Raw genomic sequence first — 20,237 nt, 5'->3', positions numbered from 1 at the left:
TGCAGCCTTTTTTTTCATCTGGTCAGTAAGTGCTTTCTTAGTTTCTCCCCCCAATTAAAATAGTAAGCTAAAGGGAATGTTCAGGTTTTTTGAAGTGGAGTTACCTGTAGTAGACAGCATTTAGCACTCTGACTTTGCAGAAGCAGCAGTGAGTGTTGGGGACAAAATAAGGCAACAAATTGCTTGGGGAATGAGACCACAAAACAACACCAGTTGAAAATACATATACATATTTAAATAACATTTTCAGTGCTTCACCTGGTAGGAATCCGTACACTAAACATAGAAGAGCATCTGTTCCTGCTGCACACATTGTTACTGTGTTTTTGGCTAGTGCCAAAATAAATTACTAATTTTAACATTCTAATACTTTTTTACTACAGGAAGAGTAACAAATATTTCCAATATAGCATACAGTAACAGTTCTACAAACTGGAAGATTGCTGAGTGCTGTCTACTGTATATACAAACATAAGTACAACACCATTACAAATGCCATATTCCAACTGATTAAGCATGTTCTATATTAAAGTATTTCAGATGTTTGCAGAAATCTTAATAGAAACAAGAATGTGAACCTTTATGTTCCTAATGGGTTTAGAAGAAAAGTTGTCAATTACAGAGATTGGTTACATTGTAAAGAGGTTTGTATAACATTTTAGAAATAACTGTTATTTTATCCTGTTATTATATGCAAAATACAACCTGTTTTTGAGTATGGTGTACTTTGAAAGACACCAGTAAACCATTCTCATTTGTACAAAACATTGTCCTCTCTGTTACATTCTATACATCTTTAAACATGAACATGTCTAATGACACCGCTGAAAGTTATTTAACTACTCACTCTATAATGTCATACACGTGCTGTGATTTTTAAGAAAAGAAGCCGTTCTTTATCAAACATGGGATTGCTTTAATCTATTCCACTATAACAAAATTATAGGCTCAAGAAACATTTGGAGCATTGGTGACACAACTATGATTCTACACTTTAGCCTACTTGGTCTTCTTGTCTAATTGATCACAACATTAGATATATTGCCAGTCTATGTGGTTGTTATCCTCGCGAACAGGTGTGGGATTAGAGCTCTGGGTAGCTCCCCAACTGGGTCTAGACTGGGTCTAGAGAGTATTTTAAATTCAGGGAATTTAAAATAGAAAGTAGCTCGTCCACAGAAGGACTGGTAGCTCCCCTTACGATAAGGGTTCAGATCGCGCGAACAGGAGTGAAATGTGTGTGTTTAGTTAGTTTGTTTGTTTGCTTGTTTTAATCAATTTTAAATCATGCTTTTTATTTGTTTTTGTTTCTAATGTCTCTGTAAAGCACTTTGAATCACCTTGTTGTTGAATTGTGCTATACAAATAAATTTGCCTTGCCTTGCCTTGCCTTATCCAAGGTGCTCTTGTTTTTGTTAGAAATGAACACATTTTTGCTACCAAAAACTATTATGAACAACTTTTGATGCTTTAACAGTGTGGTAAGTTTAACTCAATCCCAAAAGGATTTTTTTTTTCTAACCTGTATCATATTTTAGTTTAATACTCCACGCTTTGTAGCTACCAAGAGCAAGCAACACTTCATGATGAGTTAATTTACTGACATGGATAAAATGAAAATTATGTTATACAGTCTTTTCTGATAATTTTGATACAAAGACAAGATAACTACACACTGGAGAAAAATAATTACTTAATAATAAGTACATTAAGCTGTAGGAATACGTACTGAAGTACAAAATGTACTACATTTGTATGTTTGTGTCCATTTAAGTAGCCTCAAATAACTGTGAACGAACTGTATCCCTGAGATGAAAATATAAATCAAGGGCCTGGGACATGGTAGATGGGAATTCCAAGCTTGATTTCTCCATTATTATTGTGCACAAATCAAACACTTGCACATCACATGGGACTGAACTAATAAAAGTGCAGCTATTTTTACACAAGGTCAAATCTTCTGTTAGTGGAACAAGACAGTCTTCTGCACCCCAAAGGTGAGGGGCCATGTACATGACATCAGGTATCCCACAGGGCACGTTGTTATTCTTTGAGGGCCTTATACGGTGAGCATTCCAAACACTCCGGATGTCATTCAATACCTCCTGATGAAGAAACAAGAATTAGGTCAGAGCTGTAATACAAGGCATTTTTAAAATGGTCGAAAATAAGTGTGGTGCATCCTTAAATGAATTGAAAAGCAGCAATGTTTGGATGCAGTTTAATGAAAACCAAAGGAAGAGGGAGTGATGGCAAAAAAAGAAAAGAAAGAACCACACCAGGCAAACCACTGAGTTGTGGGATCTGGGCTTTATACTAATACTAATACTAATCTTGGTGCGGATGTGCAAAGCTTTTCAACTTTATGCGCATAATACAGGTGTCAAAATCAATATTTTTCAATCCCATGAGGGGATCCAATATCATCTCAGACCTGAACGTACCAATGATAGAGCGCTGAAGAGTTACTGATGCGTGAAGCCTGACTGCTTTTGACAGACTGGCAGTGACAGATCGGTAGCTGCAGCATAACTGCTGATGCAGAATGAGCGCAGACAAGGATAATGTCCTCCGATCAGAAAAAAACAACATTTAAGTCGTGCTGGCTTCTGATCAGTTCAATTGGCAAAATGTTCCCTGATTTAAAAACTTTGGCTGGGCCGATGCTTCAGCCGCCATTACGCACATACAGAGCGCAGTTGACCTACTTCAACAACGTTAGGAATACATTGCATTTACCGTTCGGTAAAGGTAACGTCGTTTTAACTATGTAAAAGATTATTTTGTTACCCTTACTGCTAAAACAGCGTAATTTAATGTAATTAATTACCACCACTGGTTATCATAATATGGGCCATTTACCTGAATGATTGGCATGAAGCAGAACTGTGACAGAGCTTTGTCAATGAAATCCCCAAAGAAGAATCCTTCGTCCTTCAGTTCTCCTAGAAGCGTGATCCATGACTCGACTCCTTCTTTTCTCATCACTCCCCACCAGCTCTCAATTCTCTGGTTTGCGGTACTTGCTCCTGTGACGTAGCTTCTGTCTCCTGCTCTATCATCCCCGTCATTTCTCCATAAATAACGCTGGAGGTCTCTGACCAACACGTTCTCAGTGCCCATGTCAGTTTGTACGAGCCTGGGGAAACCCCCACGACTCTCCACTGCTTCCACAAAGTAACCTCCGATGTCATGGTCCTGGGTCGTGCGACCCAGTGTTTTGTGTTTAACCTATTTTTGATGATTATCGTTTATTGTTTGTTTAGTTTCACTAGGTAGTCCAGCCAGTTGTATATATTACCCTTGTATTAAGTCTCCCTTGCCCTTCGTGTGTTTATGTCTGTGTGTCTTGTATTGTCAAGTTCATGCTGTCAGTTATATCATCTCCCCTGTACTACGTCTCCCCGGTTCATGTGTCATGTCTAATCTCCATGTTTCCTGTTTTACTTTGAAAGCCTGTATTTACTGTCAGTGTATTCAGTTTCACTCCTCCTGTCCTGTCGTCAAGTTCATGTGTGTCAGCTGTGTTCCCATGTGTGGCCACTTCCCCTGATCATCCCTCACGTGTATTTAGTCTCTGTGTTTCATGTAGTCTGTGTCGCGTTGTCTGTGGTCCCACCCTCCATGTTGTCACAGCCAGTCTTAGTATTCATAGTTATGGTTTCCTGAGTCTTCATAGTTTTTCCTAGTTTTACTTTCCCAGTTTAGTCATAGTTTAGTTTGTCACTGCGTTTCTGCTTTGTCTGCACTCCTTGTCACCAGCCACAATAAAGGCTCGCTTTCAGTTAAGGTTACTCCAGTCTACTCTCGTGTGTTCGCACCTGGGTCCACCACACACACCACCGCACGGTCTGCCTCCTCAAATCGTGACACTCCGATAACCTTTGGGTCACTGTTAGTGTGAGCGGCCCGCAGCCAAATGATGTTGCGTGAGAAACCGTCGATGCATCCATTAATACATATCCCATATGGCTTTAGTTTGTCATAAGAGTCTATGTGCCACACAAAGTTAGGTCCCTGAGCAAAATATTGCCTCCTTCTGAGACGTCTGGTCTGGCGAACCTGGGAACCTACTGGGTCCAGTAAAGAGATGAGGATCCTGACGTCTTTTTTCCTGATCGCAATGCCGTGTTGTTTGCACTTTGTAAACATCCACCGATAACCGTGATCCTTCCCAGGCCCTTGCAGTTGGTTCACAATAAAATCTATCCTGGCGTCCAGGTCGTACTTACGTCTGTAAAGCGACTTGGCTCTCAATATCCGGTTTAAATGTCTCTCCATAATGATGGTTCCTTGCATTGCCAGGCTTTTCAAAATGCATTTGTAGCTCATTCCCAGCCTAAAATAAAACTCAATCAGACTGTCTCTGTCCATGGTGTATAGGTTTAGCCTACTTTTATGCTTGTGTCTCTACGCAGCTGTCCAGGAATTCTATCAATAAGATGTGCGCACGTTATCTATTTCGTGGCCATAAATGCGTAATTCGTTGCCACGTTATACCCAATTCGTGCCCTCGAAATAGTATTTCGTGGCCACAAATAAGTATTTCGTGGGCACGTTATACCTATTTCGTGCCCTCGAAGTAGCATTTTGTGGCCACAATTTATTTATTTTTTGGACCATGTCATCAGAGGGGCTCTGTAGTTTATCAAAAACCATGAAAGGCCAACGTAAGGCTCCAGTTAGCTAATGTTAAACGAAATTATGTGATAAATAAATTAGTAATAATCAAATATAATGGGAAATAAGATTGTTTATTTTTTTTTTCAGCCTAAATTTACTGAGTATTACAAAGTTGCATCAGTGTCTGTACTAAGTGGTGTTAAATGCAGTGGCTTAACCATTAAACAAGCTAATAGGGCAGGGATACGACTGTCTTCTGCCACAAAATAAAGTAAATTTGTGCTCATGTAAGGTCATATTTATGGGATGTTTGCTTTTCTGTAGCTTTAGTTCAATTTATTCTTCTAAAATCTGTTTTTATTATTATTAATATGGCTGCTCTGTTGATAGTCTGTCAGCGGTGACATTACCAGCACATAGCCACAGCCGCTATTAACATGCTGATAGGATGATGTAGCTTCTGCAGCCAGCAGCGAGAACACTCAATACAGACTTAAGATTCAGTGTAACAGTTATCTAAATGTTGCGTGTCCTGTTTGTAAGCCCAGAAAATAAAATTAAATAAAATGGCAACCTCTAGCTTCAAGCTAAAGTAAACTTCATGCTATTGTGAGGTTGTTAAATTTGCAAATATGCGCTTCACATATTCGACATGAATCATTTATATTTTTGATCTAAACATAATTCAGTCTCACACTTTTCACTTGTTTTTAAAAGACTGTTCAGTCTTTTAAAATAAGTCAATTAAAACTAGAAAGCGAAAATTTCTGAAGAAATTTTAAGTGTGCCTATGCCGCCGCTAATCAGTATAGTTTGCCATTCAAACGGCTACAGAGAGCAAAACTCACCGGAGCAGCCATTCTCCACCATGAACTATGGTAAAACCAAACACCGCTCGCGCCTCACAGATGACAGCTTACAGTTTTGTGTAAAGATGAGGTGACTTCGTACAGCCCCAATTTGTAGACGCTGTGCGCAGAGGTTCATAAGCAGACCCGACAATGTTTGCATGAACACACTTTGAAGCATTACGTTATGGACCACTTTTCACACATAGTTGCTGTACCCACACAGCCGGCTGTAGCTTTTCATCTCATAGCCCGACACATACACAAAAAAAAAAAAAAAAAAAAAAAACAAAAGCAGAGAGAGCACAGACTTTACACCTGAGAGGCGTGATTGCAGATGCCGCTGAGGTGGGTCCACCTCCCCTGCAGCGGCACTGCAGACCACGCCCTGCCACACACATCAAACACGTAAAATAAATATTTATGCACTTTTCATTCACTTTTTGTTTTTTGTTATTTTTACACAGTGTTCTGAATGATTAACAATGGTCTACAGCCAATCTTGTGTATTATTATACAAACTTTGGTTGTAAGATTCAGATAACTATTTAATAAAAGATAAATATTTTATATGAGAGTAAGAAAGAAAAGTATATCTTTGTCTCATACTCTCATCAGACAATACATGAACCTCTCAATAAACAAAATATTTGCTCAGCTTAAATGACAAACCGCTATTTTACACAGTGGAACACTTATTTTTAAACAAAACCAATGCAGTTCGCCACTGACAGTGCTTACCTTTGCACATCACAGTAAACACTGAACCAAGATGGCGCCCACGCGAACGAGAAATCTGAACTACGGTGTCCTGCAGAGGACAAATGGTCAAAATTGCTAAAATTTACAACATATATGCAGCTCAACAGCGACACCTTGTGACTTATTCCAGTCACTACCTTACATATACATAACGTCTTACCTGACATTCAGTTCACCGGACACTCATACTGAATCACCAGCCCATATAAATGAAAAATAAGTCCAGCAGCCAACCAAGAGTCATCACGAAAGACTAGGGGTGACACGACAGCGTGAGCGGGCCTGGGTGTCAGCCAGCCCAGCCTGGGTGTCAGCCAGCCCAGCCTGGGTGTCAGCCAAGCCGCGCTAGCCAGCTAGCCGCCATGCGGCGGTGAAACGAGAGCGTGAGCCGGCCTGGGTATCAGTCAGCCCGGCCTAGGTGTCAGCCAAGCCGCCCTAGCCAGCTAGCTGCCATGCGGCGCTAGCAGTAACATCGTGAGAGATATGGGACTTCTTGATAAAATATGGGACTTCTTGATAAAACGAGCAGATATTTGAAGTTTACACCCCTATATTCTCGCCTGAAAATAGGGGAGGCTGTCATAAAGTTCAAAATCAGTAACTTAGCGCGCACAGCTGTATAGAAACTCCGTCGTGCTAGCTAGCACGCAGTACAGTTATTGTAACTGTCAGCACAACGAAAATAAACTACACCTAAACTCGGTTTATATCTGACCCAAATAGAGTGCAGTTAATAACGTCTTACCTGAAATTCAGTTCACCAGCCGCCTGCTTCTCCTGCATTGGGTTTCCCTTATCCACGATTGAGCTCCGCGTTAGCCACCACCGGTCGATCGGTGTTTCTTTCCCCGCATACGAGGGGAAGAGACATATACCGGTGGCTAACGCGGAGCTAGCTAGCCACCGGTATATGAACAACTCAGTTATTTTTTCCACATCGACCAGCATCATCGGCCCATATAAACGAAAAATAAGTCCAGCTAATACAAAGACTGTTTGCGGAGCGATCGGGGGTGAAAGGAGTTAGAGACGCCTCACTGAAAGCCAAGCCTGGGTGCTTTTGAGCGAAGCGGCGCTAGCTAGCCGAGCTAGCTAGCCGGCTAGCCGGCCGGCCGAACTAGCTAGCCGGCTAGCAGCAACATCGTGAGAAATCTGTTGCTAATATGGGATGTTTTGACAAAACGAGCAGATATTTGACGTTTACACACCTACATTCTCACCTGAAAACCGGTCGATCGGCGGCCGCCTCGCATGTTTCTTTCCCCACATATGAGGGGAAAGAGACACATACCGGTGGCTAGCTAGCTCCGCGTTAGCCACCACCAAACAACTCAGTTAGTTTTTCCTCATCGACCAGCATCATCGGCCCATATAAACGAAAAATAAGTCCAGCTAAGACAAAGACTGTTTGCGGAGCTATCGGGGATGAAAGGAGTTAGAGACGCCTCACTGAAAGCCAAGCCTGGGTGCTTTTGAGTGAAGCGGCGCAACATCGTGAAAAATCTGTTGCCAATATGGGATGTTTTGACAAAACGAGCAGATATTTGACGTTTACACACCCACATTCTCACCTGAAAATATCTTAAAAGTTTACTTTGTGACCTAGAAACACAAATAAGAGGAATATATTAAACCAAGTGGCAGCCGCCATTGTTTGACTGGTAGAGGCGTGCTTTGAATTGTGGGATATGCAGTTTTCCACCAAGCATACACCCTTGCCGTTACCGTAACTATTCAATGCTTCGTGCAACCTTAAGAATTCCAATGGTTCCTGAAAGCACCGACGCTGTGCGCGCCGTTGATATTGTCGTCATTATGGTAATCCAAATACGGGGACATACCACTAGAGTGAGCCAACACACCACAAATTAAGTGAGTGAGCAAACACACCACAAAGTAAGTTAAGTTTCACTTTCGTTCGTTCCCATTCATTCCAATGGGCAAAAACTTGCATTAAAATATTCATATTTAAAAAACTATAGAAGTAATAAACACCAAAAGGCATAGCAACTCATTCCTGATCCAGCCGCACAAAATGATATAACATATATGAAGCTTGTGTCAAAACTGTGGGATGAGTTACGGTCCAAAATTTCAGGCGGAAAAAGAATAATAATAACTAGAAAGCGAAAATTTCTGAAGAAATTTTAAGTGTGCCTATGCCGCCGCTAATCAATATAGTTTGCCATTCAAACGGCTACAGAGAGCAAAACTCAGAGCAGCCATTCTCCACCATGAACTATGGTAAAACCAAACACCGCTCGCGCCTCACAGATGACAGCTTACAGTTTTGTGTAAAGATGAGGTGACTTCGTACAGCCCCAATTTGTAGACGCTGTGCGCAGAAGTTCATAAGCAGACCCGACAATGTTTGCATGAACACACTTTGAAGCATTACGTTATGGACCACTTTTCACACATAGTTGCTGTACCCACACAGCCGGCTGTAGCTTTTCATCTCACAGCCCGACACATACACAAAAAAAAAAAAAAAAAGCAGAGAGAGCACAGACTTTACACCCGAGAGGCGTGATTGCAGATGCCGCTGAGGTGGGTCCACCTCCCCTGCAGCGGCACTGCAGACCACGCCCTGCCACACACATCAAACACGTAAAATAAATATTTATGCACTTTTCATTCACTTTTTGTTTTTTGTTATTTTTACACGACAGCGTGAGCGGGCCTGGGTGTCAGCCAGCCCAGCCTGGGTGTCAGCCAGCCCGACCTGGGTGGCAGCCAAGCCGCGCTAGCCAGCTAGCCGGCTAGCTGCCATGCGGCGGTGAAACGTGAGCGTGAGCCGGCCTGGGTATCAGTCAGCCCGGCCTAGGTGTCAGCCAAGCCGCCCTAGCCAGCTAGCTGCCATGCGGCGCTAGCAGTAACATCGTGAGAGATATGGGACTTCTTGATAAAATATGGGACTTCTTGATAAAACGAGCAGATATTTGAAGTTTACACCCCTACATTCTCGCCTGAAAATAGGGGAGGCTGTCATAAAGTTCAACATCAATAACTTAGCGCGCACAGCTGTATAGAAACTCCGTCGTGCTAGCTAGCACGCAGTACAGTTATTGTAACTGTCAGCACAACGAAAATAAACTACACCTAAACTCGGTTTATATCTGACCCAAATAGAGTGCAGTTAATAACGTCTTACCTGAAATTCAGTTCACCAGCCGCCTGCTTCTCCTGCATTGGGTTTCCCTTATCCACGATTGAGCTCCGCGTTAGCCACCACCGGTCGAACGGTGTTTCTTTCCCCGCATACGAGGGGAAGAGACATATACCGGTGGCTAACGCGGAGCTAGCTAGCCACCGGTATATGAACAACTCAGTTATTTTTTCCACATCGACCAGCATCATCGGCCCATATAAACGAAAAATAAGTCCAGCTAAGACAAAGACTGTTTGCGGAGCGATCGGGGGTGAAAGGAGTTAGAGACGCCTCACTGAAAGCCAAGCCTGGGTGCTTTTGAGCGAAGCGGCGCTAGCTAGCCGAGCTAGCTAGCCGGCTAGCAGCAACATCGTGAGAAATCTGTTGCTAATATGGGATGTTTTGACAAAACAAGCAGATATTTGACGTTTACACACCTACATTCTCACCTGAAAATATCTTAAAAGTTTACTTTGTGACCTAGAAACACAAATAAGAGGAATATATTAAACCAAGTGGCAGCCGCCATTGTTTGACTGGTAGAGGCGTGCTTTGAATTGTGGGATATGCAGTTTTCCACCAAGCGTACACCATTGCCGTTACCGTAACTATTCAATGCTTCGTGCAACCTTAAGAATTCCAATGGTTCCTGAAAGCACCAACGCTGTGCGCGCCGTTCGTATTGTTGTCATTATGGTAATCCAAATACGGGGACATACCACTAGAGTGAGCCAACACACCACAAATTAAGTGAGTGAGCAAACACACCACAAAGTAAGTAAAGTTTCACTTTCGTTCGTTCCCATTCATTTGAATGGGCAAAAACTTGCATTAAAATATTCATATTTAAAAAACTATAGAAGTAATAAACACCAAAAGTCATAGCAACTCATTCCAGCTCCAGCCGCACACAATGATATATCATATGTGAACCTTGTCTCAAAACTGTGGGGCGAGTTAAGGTCCAAAATTTCAGGCGGAAAAAGAATAATAATAATAATAAATCCGAGCAATAGTAATAAGTGTGCCTTCGCATAGGCACACTTAATAATAATAACTAGAAAGCGAAAATTTCTGAAGAAATTTTAAGTGTGCCTATGCCGCCGCTAATCAGTATAGTTTGCCATTCAAACGGCTACAGAGAGCAAAACTCACCGGAGCAGCCATTCTCCACCATGAACTATGGTAAAACCAAACACCGCTCGCGCCTCACAGATGACAGCTTACAGTTTTGTGTAAAGATGAGGTGACTTCGTACAGCCCCAATTTGTAGACGCTGTGCGCAGAGGTTCATAAGCAGACCCGACAATGTTTGCATGAACACACTTTGAAGCATTACGTTATGGACCACTTTTCACACATAGTTGCTGTACCCACACAGCCGGCTGCAGCTTTTCATCTCATAGCCCGACACATACACACAAAAAAAAAAAAAAAAAAAAAAAAAGCAGAGAGAGCACAGACTTTACACCTGAGAGGCGTGATTGCAGATGCCGCTGAGGTGGGTCCACCTCCCCTGCAGCGGCACTGCAGACCACGCCCTGCCACACACATCAAACACGTAAAATAAATATTTATGCACTTTTCATTCACTTTTTGTTTTTTGTTATTTTTACACAGTGTTCTGAATGATTAACAATGGTCTACAGCCAATCTTGTGTATTATTATACAAACTTTGGTTGTAAGATTCAGATAACTATTTAATAAAAGCTAAATATTTTATATGAGAGTAAGAAAGAAAAGTATATCTTTGTCTCATACTCTCATCAGACAATACATGAACCTCTCAATAAACAAAATATTTGCTCGGCTTAAATGACAAACCGCTATTTTACACAGTGGAACACTTATTTTTAAACAAAACCAATGCAGTTCGCCACTGACAGTGCTTACCTTTGCACATCACAGTAAACACTGAACCAAGATGGCGCCCACGCGAACGAGAAATCTGAACTACGGTGTCCTGCAGAGGACAAATGGTCAAAATTGCTAAAATTTACAACATATATGCAGCTCAACAGCGACACCTTGTGACTTATTCCAGTCACTACCTTAAATATACATAACGTCTTACCTGACATTCAGTTCACCGGACACTCATACCGAATCACCAGCCCATATAAATGAAAAATAAGTCCAGCAGTCAACCAAGAGTCATCACGAAAGACTAGGGGTGACACGAGAGCGTGAGCGGGCCTGGGTGTCAGCCAGCCCAGCCTGGGTGTCAGCCAGCCCGACCTGGGTGGCAGCCAAGCCGCGCTAGCCAGCTAGCCGGCTAGCTGCCATGCGGCGGTGAAACGAGAGCGTGAGCCGGCCTGGGTATCAGTCAGCCCGGCCTGGGTGTCAGCCAAGCCGCCCTAGCCAGCTAGCCGACTAGCTGCCATGCGGCGCTAGCAGTAACATCGTGAGAGATATGGGACTTCTTGATAAAATATGGGACTTCTTGATAAAACGAGCAGATATTTGAAGTTTACACCCCTACATTATCGCCTGAAAATAGGGGAGGCTGTCATAAAGTTCAACATCAGTAACTTAGCGCGCACAGCTGTATAGAAACTCCGTGGTGCTAGCTAGCACGCAGTACAGTTATTGTAACTGTCAGCACAACGAAAATAAACTACACCTAAACTCGGTTTATATCTGACCCAAATAGAGTGCAGTTAATAACGTCTTACCTGAAATTCAGTTCACCAGCCGCCTGCTTCTCCTGCATTGGGTTTCCCTTATCCACGATTGAGCTCCGCGTTAGCCACCACCGGTCGATCGGTGTTTCTTTCCCCGCATACGAGGGGAAGAGACATATACCGGTGGCTAACGCGGAGCTAGCTAGCCACCGGTATATGAACAACTCAGTTATTTTTTCCACATCGACCAGCATCATCGGCCCATATAAACGAAAAATAAGTCCAGCTAATACAAAGACTGTTTGCGGAGCGATCGGGGGTGAAAGGAGTTAGAGACGCCTCACTGAAAGCCAAGCCTGGGTGCTTTTGAGCGAAGCGGCGCTAGCTAGCCGGCTAGCCGGCCGGCCGAACTAGCTAGCCGGCTAGCAGCAACATCGTGAGAAATCTGTTGCTAATATGGGATGTTTTGACAAAACGAGCAGATATTTGACGTTTACACACCTACATTCTCACCTGAAAACCGGTCGATCGGCGGCCGCCTCGCATGTTTCTTTCCCCACATATGAGGGGAAAGAGACACATACCGGTGGCTAGCTAGCTCCGCGTTAGCCACCACCAAACAACTCAGTTAGTTTTTCCTCATCGACCAGCATCATCGGCCCATATAAACGAAAAATAAGTCCAGCTAAGACAAAGACTGTTTGCGGAGCTATCGGGGATGAAAGGAGTTAGAGACGCCTCACTGAAAGCCAAGCCTGGGTGCTTTTGAGTGAAGCGGCGCAACATCGTGAAAAATCTGTTGCCAATATGGGATGTTTTGACAAAACGAGCAGATATTTGACGTTTACACACCCACATTCTCACCTGAAAATATCTTAAAAGTTTACTTTGTGACCTAGAAACACAAATAAGAGGAATATATTAAACCAAGTGGCAGCCGCCATTGTTTGACTGGTAGAGGCGTGCTTTGAATTGTGGGATATGCAGTTTTCCACCAAGCATACACCCTTGCCGTTACCGTAACTATTCAATGCTTCGTGCAACCTTAAGAATTCCAATGGTTCCTGAAAGCACCGACGCTGTGCGCGCCGTTGATATTGTCGTCATTATGGTAATCCAAATACGGGGACATACCACTAGAGTGAGCCAACACACCACAAATTAAGTGAGTGAGCAAACACACCACAAAGTAAGTTAAGTTTCACTTTCGTTCGTTCCCATTCATTCCAATGGGCAAAAACTTGCATTAAAATATTCATATTTAAAAAACTATAGAAGTAATAAACACCAAAAGGCATAGCAACTCATTCCTGATCCAGCCGCACAAAATGATATAACATATATGAAGCTTGTGTCAAAACTGTGGGATGAGTTACGGTCCAAAATTTCAGGCGGAAAAAGAATAATAATAATAATAAATCCGAGCAATAGTAATAAGTGTGCCTTCGCATAGGCACACTTAATAAATCCGAGCAATAGTAATAAGTGTGCCTTCGCATAGGCACACTTAATAATCGAAAATAGTTATGTTTTCTGTTGAAACCCCGCCCCTATAGGGTGTGTTCTGCGAGGGAAGATTGACCGTGGTGTCCGCCATTTCTTCTCTTCGTGGGAGGTGTACGTTTGGCGCAGAGCTCTACTTTGTCGAGGTAAATTAAACTTAAAACTAAATGAAGATAAAATCTATCAGATGTGTGAATTTTTACCGAGGTAGTTTTTCGTATATACTGCTGTTGAGCAACATAATGGAAAATAAGAATTATTCCTCAAATTAACTGACGATAATGCTAGCTTAAGCTGCAGGATAGTATTATGCGTGTTAACATCTTTTCCAACAAACTTGTGTGCTTTTAGTTAACTGGTGTTAGTAAAAATGTTTTACAAAAAAGACAGGTATGAAGGGCCTGCAGTAGTCATTAGTGCCAGAGAAATTGTAAGTTTATTGTATTTTCTGGGTCATTGTGACAATATAATTATTTGAAATATATTGACTTTTTCTTTACAGACATTTGGTGCTTATCACTCATTTAAGAAAGTTAGGATGCCCTGAGGTGGTTGTGAACTCTGTGACACAGAAACCAGGGGGCAAATCAAGTGCTGCTTTTGCCATTAAAAGACCACGGCGGTCTGAAGTAAACTATTGTCCCCCCTATCCGGTTGGAGAATCTGAAGATAGCCTTGAGACTGTGAGAGTGGAGCTTCTTTTAGATGTGAAGAAGACAAACAACCGGGAGGTGGTGAGAATGAAAATGGAGAAAACATTTGCATATAGGAGACATGAAGTAGTTTGTGACACACCCATGATCAGCGACTTCCAGGCAAGATGGCCAGCACTCTTTGAAGTGAGCGAGGTATGTAATTTGTGAATTCTTTTGTGAAGATCATTGTGTTTTAATGGTATCCTGTAATAGAACATTGACAACATTTACGTTGTCTGCCAGGTTTGTGGAAACTGTCAGAAATCATTTTGAACTGTAAAGATTTTTTGTTATTGATTGTAGCACCTGAAGCATACACTGTATATAAAAGATAGAAATGGTTTCTAGGTCTACTGACTTTATCTTTGACCTCAGTAAACATGGTTTATGGTTCCTGAGTGTTTGTGGTCTAAGTTGCTAGTTTCATATTCATTATGACAGGGTGTTCATTGTACCCATTAATATGGAAAAGGACAGTGGACTAGTGTATGCTCATTGGCTAACGATTTTTGATTAACTAATGAGGGTACAGTGTCTCTTGGTTCCATAGGCAGATCTACACTGTGCTAATGACGTGCTATTTAAAAAGAAAGCTGGAAGGGCAACTGTGGAAACGCACAGCTTAAGACTTCAAAATAGAAATTAACAAGTGGTGACATCATTCTCTTTTTATATACAATCAGTGGTTATAAGCCACTTCTAACTCGAGCAGTTGTGTAACTTTTTTCCTCTGGAAGTCTGTCGAAATAAAAATCAGTCCATTTCACCACAAAAGTGAGTGGGATGCATAGCTGAAAATTAGTAATATGAGAAAAAATATAACTTTTTGTAAATGTGAGCTTGTTACATTTGAGTTTGTGACTGTTATTTTTATGTGTCAACTTCTCTTTTTAGATAAATGCAGAGTTTAAGTGCATTACCACTAGAGCTGGGCGATATGAGATTTTTTCATATCACGATATGTTTTTTTCATTTCAGGCGATAACGATATCTATCACGATATAAGCCAAATAACTATATTTGTAAGATTTAAATGTGCCGTTGCTCACAAGTAAAATGTGAAATAATCAGCAGCTTGTTTGTATTTAAATATTTATTTCCCATAATAAGTTCAACAGGGTAAATGTACTTGAGGAACATGAGACTTTTTCAGATAAATAAAGGCAAATATTGCAAACTACACAAAAGGCAGCCGCTAAAGCGTTTAAGTTTCAAAATAGAACAAACGAAACAGACTAAATTGTCAATTCCACTTAGAAACAAAATATTAATTCTAAAAATAAATCTTAATTTGTTTTACAGAAGAACAGACAAAACTGACTAACTTTTGTCAATATCAAATAAACTGAGAACTAAAAGGAAATTCTCAATCTCTCCTTGTTGTATAGCTTAGCTTTTCAAACAGTTTTAACGGTTACTTTAGTCTGACAAAAGCCGAATGACGAATTAGCGCTTCCAGTCAGAGACTGAGGCTACGTCCACACGTACACGGGTATTTTTGAAAACGGAGATTTTCCGTTTTTGTTTTAAAAAAATAATCCCGTCCACACATAAAGGCAGAAATGAAGGAAAACGCTGCTATGAACATGCCAAAGCAGCAGGTGGCGCTAGATTCCTAACCGTGCAGAAATGTTGGCCAATCAGAAGTCTAGAAGCCTCGGTGGGAAAAAGTAAACAAAGCTGGGGCATAGAAGCGTATGTGTGGAGGGACAGTAACTGTGTGTATATGTAAGCATTTAAACACTGCAGAGAATAGAATTAACAGTAACAGTATTGTAGAAATTCATTTCACCGAAACAATAACGTGGCGCACAGTGTGACGCATGCACCAGTTTATTGTATTTCCAGACTTGCTTTCGGTACAATTTACAGTGCACGCTACTCTGTTTTTTGTCAGACTTGAAATAGCCGAAATACCTTCACACTACGGAACTTCTATGGCTCTTCCGTTCGACAATCTCTCCGGCATTGGAACCATCATCTGTTTTCTCTTCGGTCACGCTCGGTTGATTTTTCTAGTCGGCACACTCATTTCCTCCATTATGCGCTGGCTCCATTACCCGCTGGCTGCTTCCCAAACAAACACACGTGCGGCTTGGCACTTGTGCTGTACTTAACAAGTCACGCGACGTGACGCTGCGGCTGTGATTGGTTTGGCTCTGCGCTACTTAATTTGGATTGGCTGACCTTTTTTTTTTTTTTTTTTTTTTTTTTTTTTTAAGAGGACAAGAGCGGCGAGGTCTATCGCGATAGCTTAATTTCTCTATCGAGTAAAAGTTATATCGCGATACATATCGTTATCGTTCTATCGCCCAGCTCTAATTACTACCATGCCACTGCAGTCCCGATTTCTCTCGCAGATAGATGTGCTATCTGACAAATTTATAAAGGTGTTCAAAAAGCGAGGAGGACAGATAGGAAGAAGACTGCAGAATATTCTGGAACCCATGGCCCAGGTAAGAAAGAATTTTAATTTGTGTCTACAGTTTAGAGAAAATAATAATTTTAACAAAATGCTGCTTGTCACCCTTTGCCAGGATGATGTTGATCTTGTGCGTGAATGTATTATCAAGGGGCTCTGCGTGTACCTCAACGAAGACCCCAGCAATTTAATGACAGAACATGTGGTAAGTGTTATTATAGAAGGTCATTTTATTGAAAATAAATGTGGTTGCTTCATGAACTAAACCCCCCCCTCCCAAAACTTAAAAATCTAAAATCTCTTACCCCTTGGCTGAAAAAGGCTTTTATTGCCACAATGACGCATGGACAACTGAACAACAAAGTCATGTAGGACTGTCAAATTCATCCCATTGGTGCAGCTACTAAAAAGATTTTGAATCTCAGTGACCTTGACCTCTCGGATTTTGAAAATGATCTAAGATTTTCAAAATTGTGCCACAGGTGTATCTGCTGGTGACTGTGGGATACCACTGGTGGCCCCTAGTTTGTATGTCTTTTTTAATTCTAAAATGAATAGACATATCTGAAAATGATTAGACTATATTTAGCTATGACATCTTGTTTTATCTACATGCTGACATGCCACAATTTCACTTTTTAATGGACATATTTAATAAATATGTCCTCCCACCATCCAAAGACATGTAGTTTGTGGGGATAGGTTAATTGGATAATCCAAATTGCCACTAGGTGTGAATGTGAGTATGAATGGTTGTCTGTCCTTGTGTGTTAGCCCTGCGACAGACTGGCGACCTGTCCAGGGTGTACCCCGCCTCTCGCCCTATGACAGCTGGGATTGGCTCCAGCACCCCCCGCGACCCTGAAAAAGATAAGCCCAAGCGAATGGATGGATGATGGATGGATATTTAATAAATATTGGGACCACCTTATTTATTAGACAAAATACTGTATGGCCTGGAAGTGTTTATAAAAAAAAAAAATTATGAAATACTTGGATCCAGCTAATGTCTTTGTTTTGGATCATAGTTTAGTACAGTTCAGATGCTAGTATCTCTACAGTTATTGCTTTTGACAAAATTAACATAATAACCAAAAACCAGACTAAATCGACAAGCTTGTTTTGTGTCAGTCACTTTGTAAAAATACTGCTTTATTCAGCGTCCTTTCTAAACTATGGCAAAATGTAGTTATCTACTAATAAATGGGTTGAACGTCACCTTAGCCAAGGGAGAAAGAGATACAGAGAATTGTCTATATGGGTTAGAGAAGATATTATGTTTAGGTGTTTTTCTTTTTTTTCCCTTCTACATGCATTAGGACCACGTGTTCTCTGAACACCTCTTCAGAGAATGAAGAGGTGTTCTCTGAACACCTCTTCAGAGAATGAAGAGGTGTTCTCTGAACACCTCTTCAGAGAATGAAGAGGTGTTCATAGTTGAACACCTCTTCATTCTCTGACAGTATTCTGCTTCTTTGCAATGACCAGTGTTCTGTTGAATTTAATTTTGGGAATGTGTATTTTCCAGGCCACAGATGAAGGAGTTATCCAACAATCTATTGAGGAAACAACCATGGGAATCTACATCATAAAGTCAAGAGATGCCAGTGACAGCCCTGAGGACATTGGGATAGTCCTTGAAGGCCAGAGAGTCTTGCAGGATTTAGATAACTGTGCCCTAGCAGCTGCTATGCTATTTGGATTAATGTACACTTTGAACCTGACCTACCCACCAGAACTGATGTATACCTTCGAGGTATTCCAGAAACTGGTTATGGAGCTCGAAGGGAACAGCCTTTCAAAGAAGGCCCTGGTTCTTAAGAACAGACTGTACGAGTGAACAGTTATGACATGGAAACTATATGTCTACCTCTCTGAATATGTTCCATTGATTCTTTTTTGCCAACACTGGCAAAATTACAGTATATAGTGAAACTGATTTTTCTCACAATTTTATAGGTTTTTACTGGTAGGAGCAACTTTCACTTTTAACTTTGGGGCCATCATTACTATAGCATTCAATGTTCATTTTTCAATCCATACTCTTTTGAGGAATAGTTTGTACTCTAGTGTTTTTTCTTGGTTTTTTTTTTTTGGTTTGTTTGTATTTCTCTAGACCCCAGCTGGGTCTAGACTGGGTCTAGAGAGTATTTTAAATTCAGGGAATTTAAAATAGAAAGTAGCTCGTCCACAGAAGGACTGGTAGCTCCCCTTACGATAAGGGTTCAGATCGCGCGAACAGGTGTGGGATTAGAGCTCTGGGTAGCTCCCCAACTGGGTCTAGACTGGGTCTAGAGAGTACTTTAAATTCAGGGAATTTAAAATAGAAAGTAGCTCGTCCACAGAAGGACTGGTAGCTCCCCTTACGATAAGGGTTCAGATCGCGCGAACAGGTGTGAAATGTGTGTGTTTAGTTAGTTTGTTTGTTTGCTTGTTTTAATCAATTTTAAATCATGCTTTTTATTTGTTTTTGTTTCTAATGTCTCTGTAAAGCACTTTGAATCACCTTGTTGTTGAATTGTGCTATACAAATAAATCTGCCTTGCCTTGCCTTGCCTTCTCATCACATTGAGGCTGAGTGTGCCACACTTTCTGCTTCTGCACAAAAATTTTCAATCAAGGTGTATTGCCACTGACATTGCATGTAATTGCCAACTCAGTCCCATTCAATTGTAAAATGATCGTTGCATCATTGCCGTCACCAAAGTCATTTTGAAGCTGGTAACTGCTCTCAGGTCAAAAGCCTGAAATAATTGAAGCAGCTGTTTAGAAGGCATACAATTTTTAAGTTCATTGGACATGGTTACAGTAATTTTGGTTATGTTGTGATGTCCAATCACTGTTTTGTTTTGTTTGTTAGTATAAGTTATTGTGATGTTTTACATCAGGGGGGCGATCGTGGCTCAAGAGTTGGGAGTTCGCCTTGTAATCGGAAGGTTGCTGGTTCGAGCCCCGGCTTGGACAGTCTTGGTCGTTGTGTCCTTGGGCAAGACACTTCACCCGTTGCCTACTGGTGGTGGTCAGAGGGCCCGGTGGCGCCAGTGTCCGGCAGCCTCGCCTCTGTCAGTGCGCCCCAGGGTGGCTGTGGCTACATTGTAGCTTGCCATCACCAGTGTGTGAATGTGTGTGTGAATGGGTGGATGACAGGTTGTGTAAAGTGCTTTGGGGTCCTTAGGGACTAGAAAAGCGCTATACAAATACAGGCCATTTACCATTTATAGAAGGAAGCCAAAACAAATCATATTTTAGGGCTCTTGGTTTTGTGTTTGAAAATGTTATTTTCGTCACATTTTAATATTTGCATTCCTGTTGCCATATTGCCTTAAGGCTCTTACATTTAAAAAAAAAAAATACCTGAGGAATTCTCACCTTTTACCTTTGGGCCAGTATTCCTAGAAAATTCAGCGTTAACATTTTCATAGGCCCTAGAATGTTGAATTCAGGATCCAGCAGTTGTTTGTGTTTGGTACATTTTGGAAGAGATGCATTCAGATGACTCATGTATAATCTGAACTGCTGTTACAACTTCCAATTGTATACTGTTTTGAAAAATACAGGTCATTGTTAAAAAATGTTTTGCTTGTTGGTTTGATTGAAAGCAAAATATA

At 41.4% G+C, this 20,237-nt stretch overlaps 1 protein-coding gene across 1 annotated transcript in view; it reads left to right on the top strand.

The window, feature by feature from the left end:
- The window catches only part of LOC308393246 (uncharacterized protein), a 30,722-nt gene extending 10,510 nt beyond the window's left edge, over nucleotides 1-20,212 (top strand). The window contains exons 3-8 of the mRNA XM_080876875.1: nucleotides 13,566-13,658; nucleotides 14,015-14,360; nucleotides 16,568-16,663; nucleotides 16,745-16,834; nucleotides 18,158-18,588; nucleotides 19,251-20,212. Coding sequence (XP_080733001.1) covers nucleotides 14,253-14,360; nucleotides 16,568-16,663; nucleotides 16,745-16,834; nucleotides 18,158-18,469 — 606 coding nt within the window. The 5' untranslated portion in view covers nucleotides 13,566-13,658; nucleotides 14,015-14,252 and the 3' untranslated portion in view covers nucleotides 18,470-18,588; nucleotides 19,251-20,212. The remainder of the gene's footprint in view (nucleotides 1-13,565; nucleotides 13,659-14,014; nucleotides 14,361-16,567; nucleotides 16,664-16,744; nucleotides 16,835-18,157; nucleotides 18,589-19,250) is intronic.
- The last annotated feature ends 25 nt before the right edge of the window (nucleotides 20,213-20,237 follow it).

This window comes from Rhamphochromis sp. 'chilingali' (assembly GCF_963969265.1).
Source record: "Rhamphochromis sp. 'chilingali' genome assembly, chromosome: 3".
NCBI lineage: Eukaryota > Metazoa > Chordata > Actinopteri > Cichliformes > Cichlidae > Rhamphochromis > Rhamphochromis sp. 'chilingali'.
Note: the sequence above shows the minus strand (reverse complement) of the source record. Positions and strands in the feature narration are given on the sequence as shown.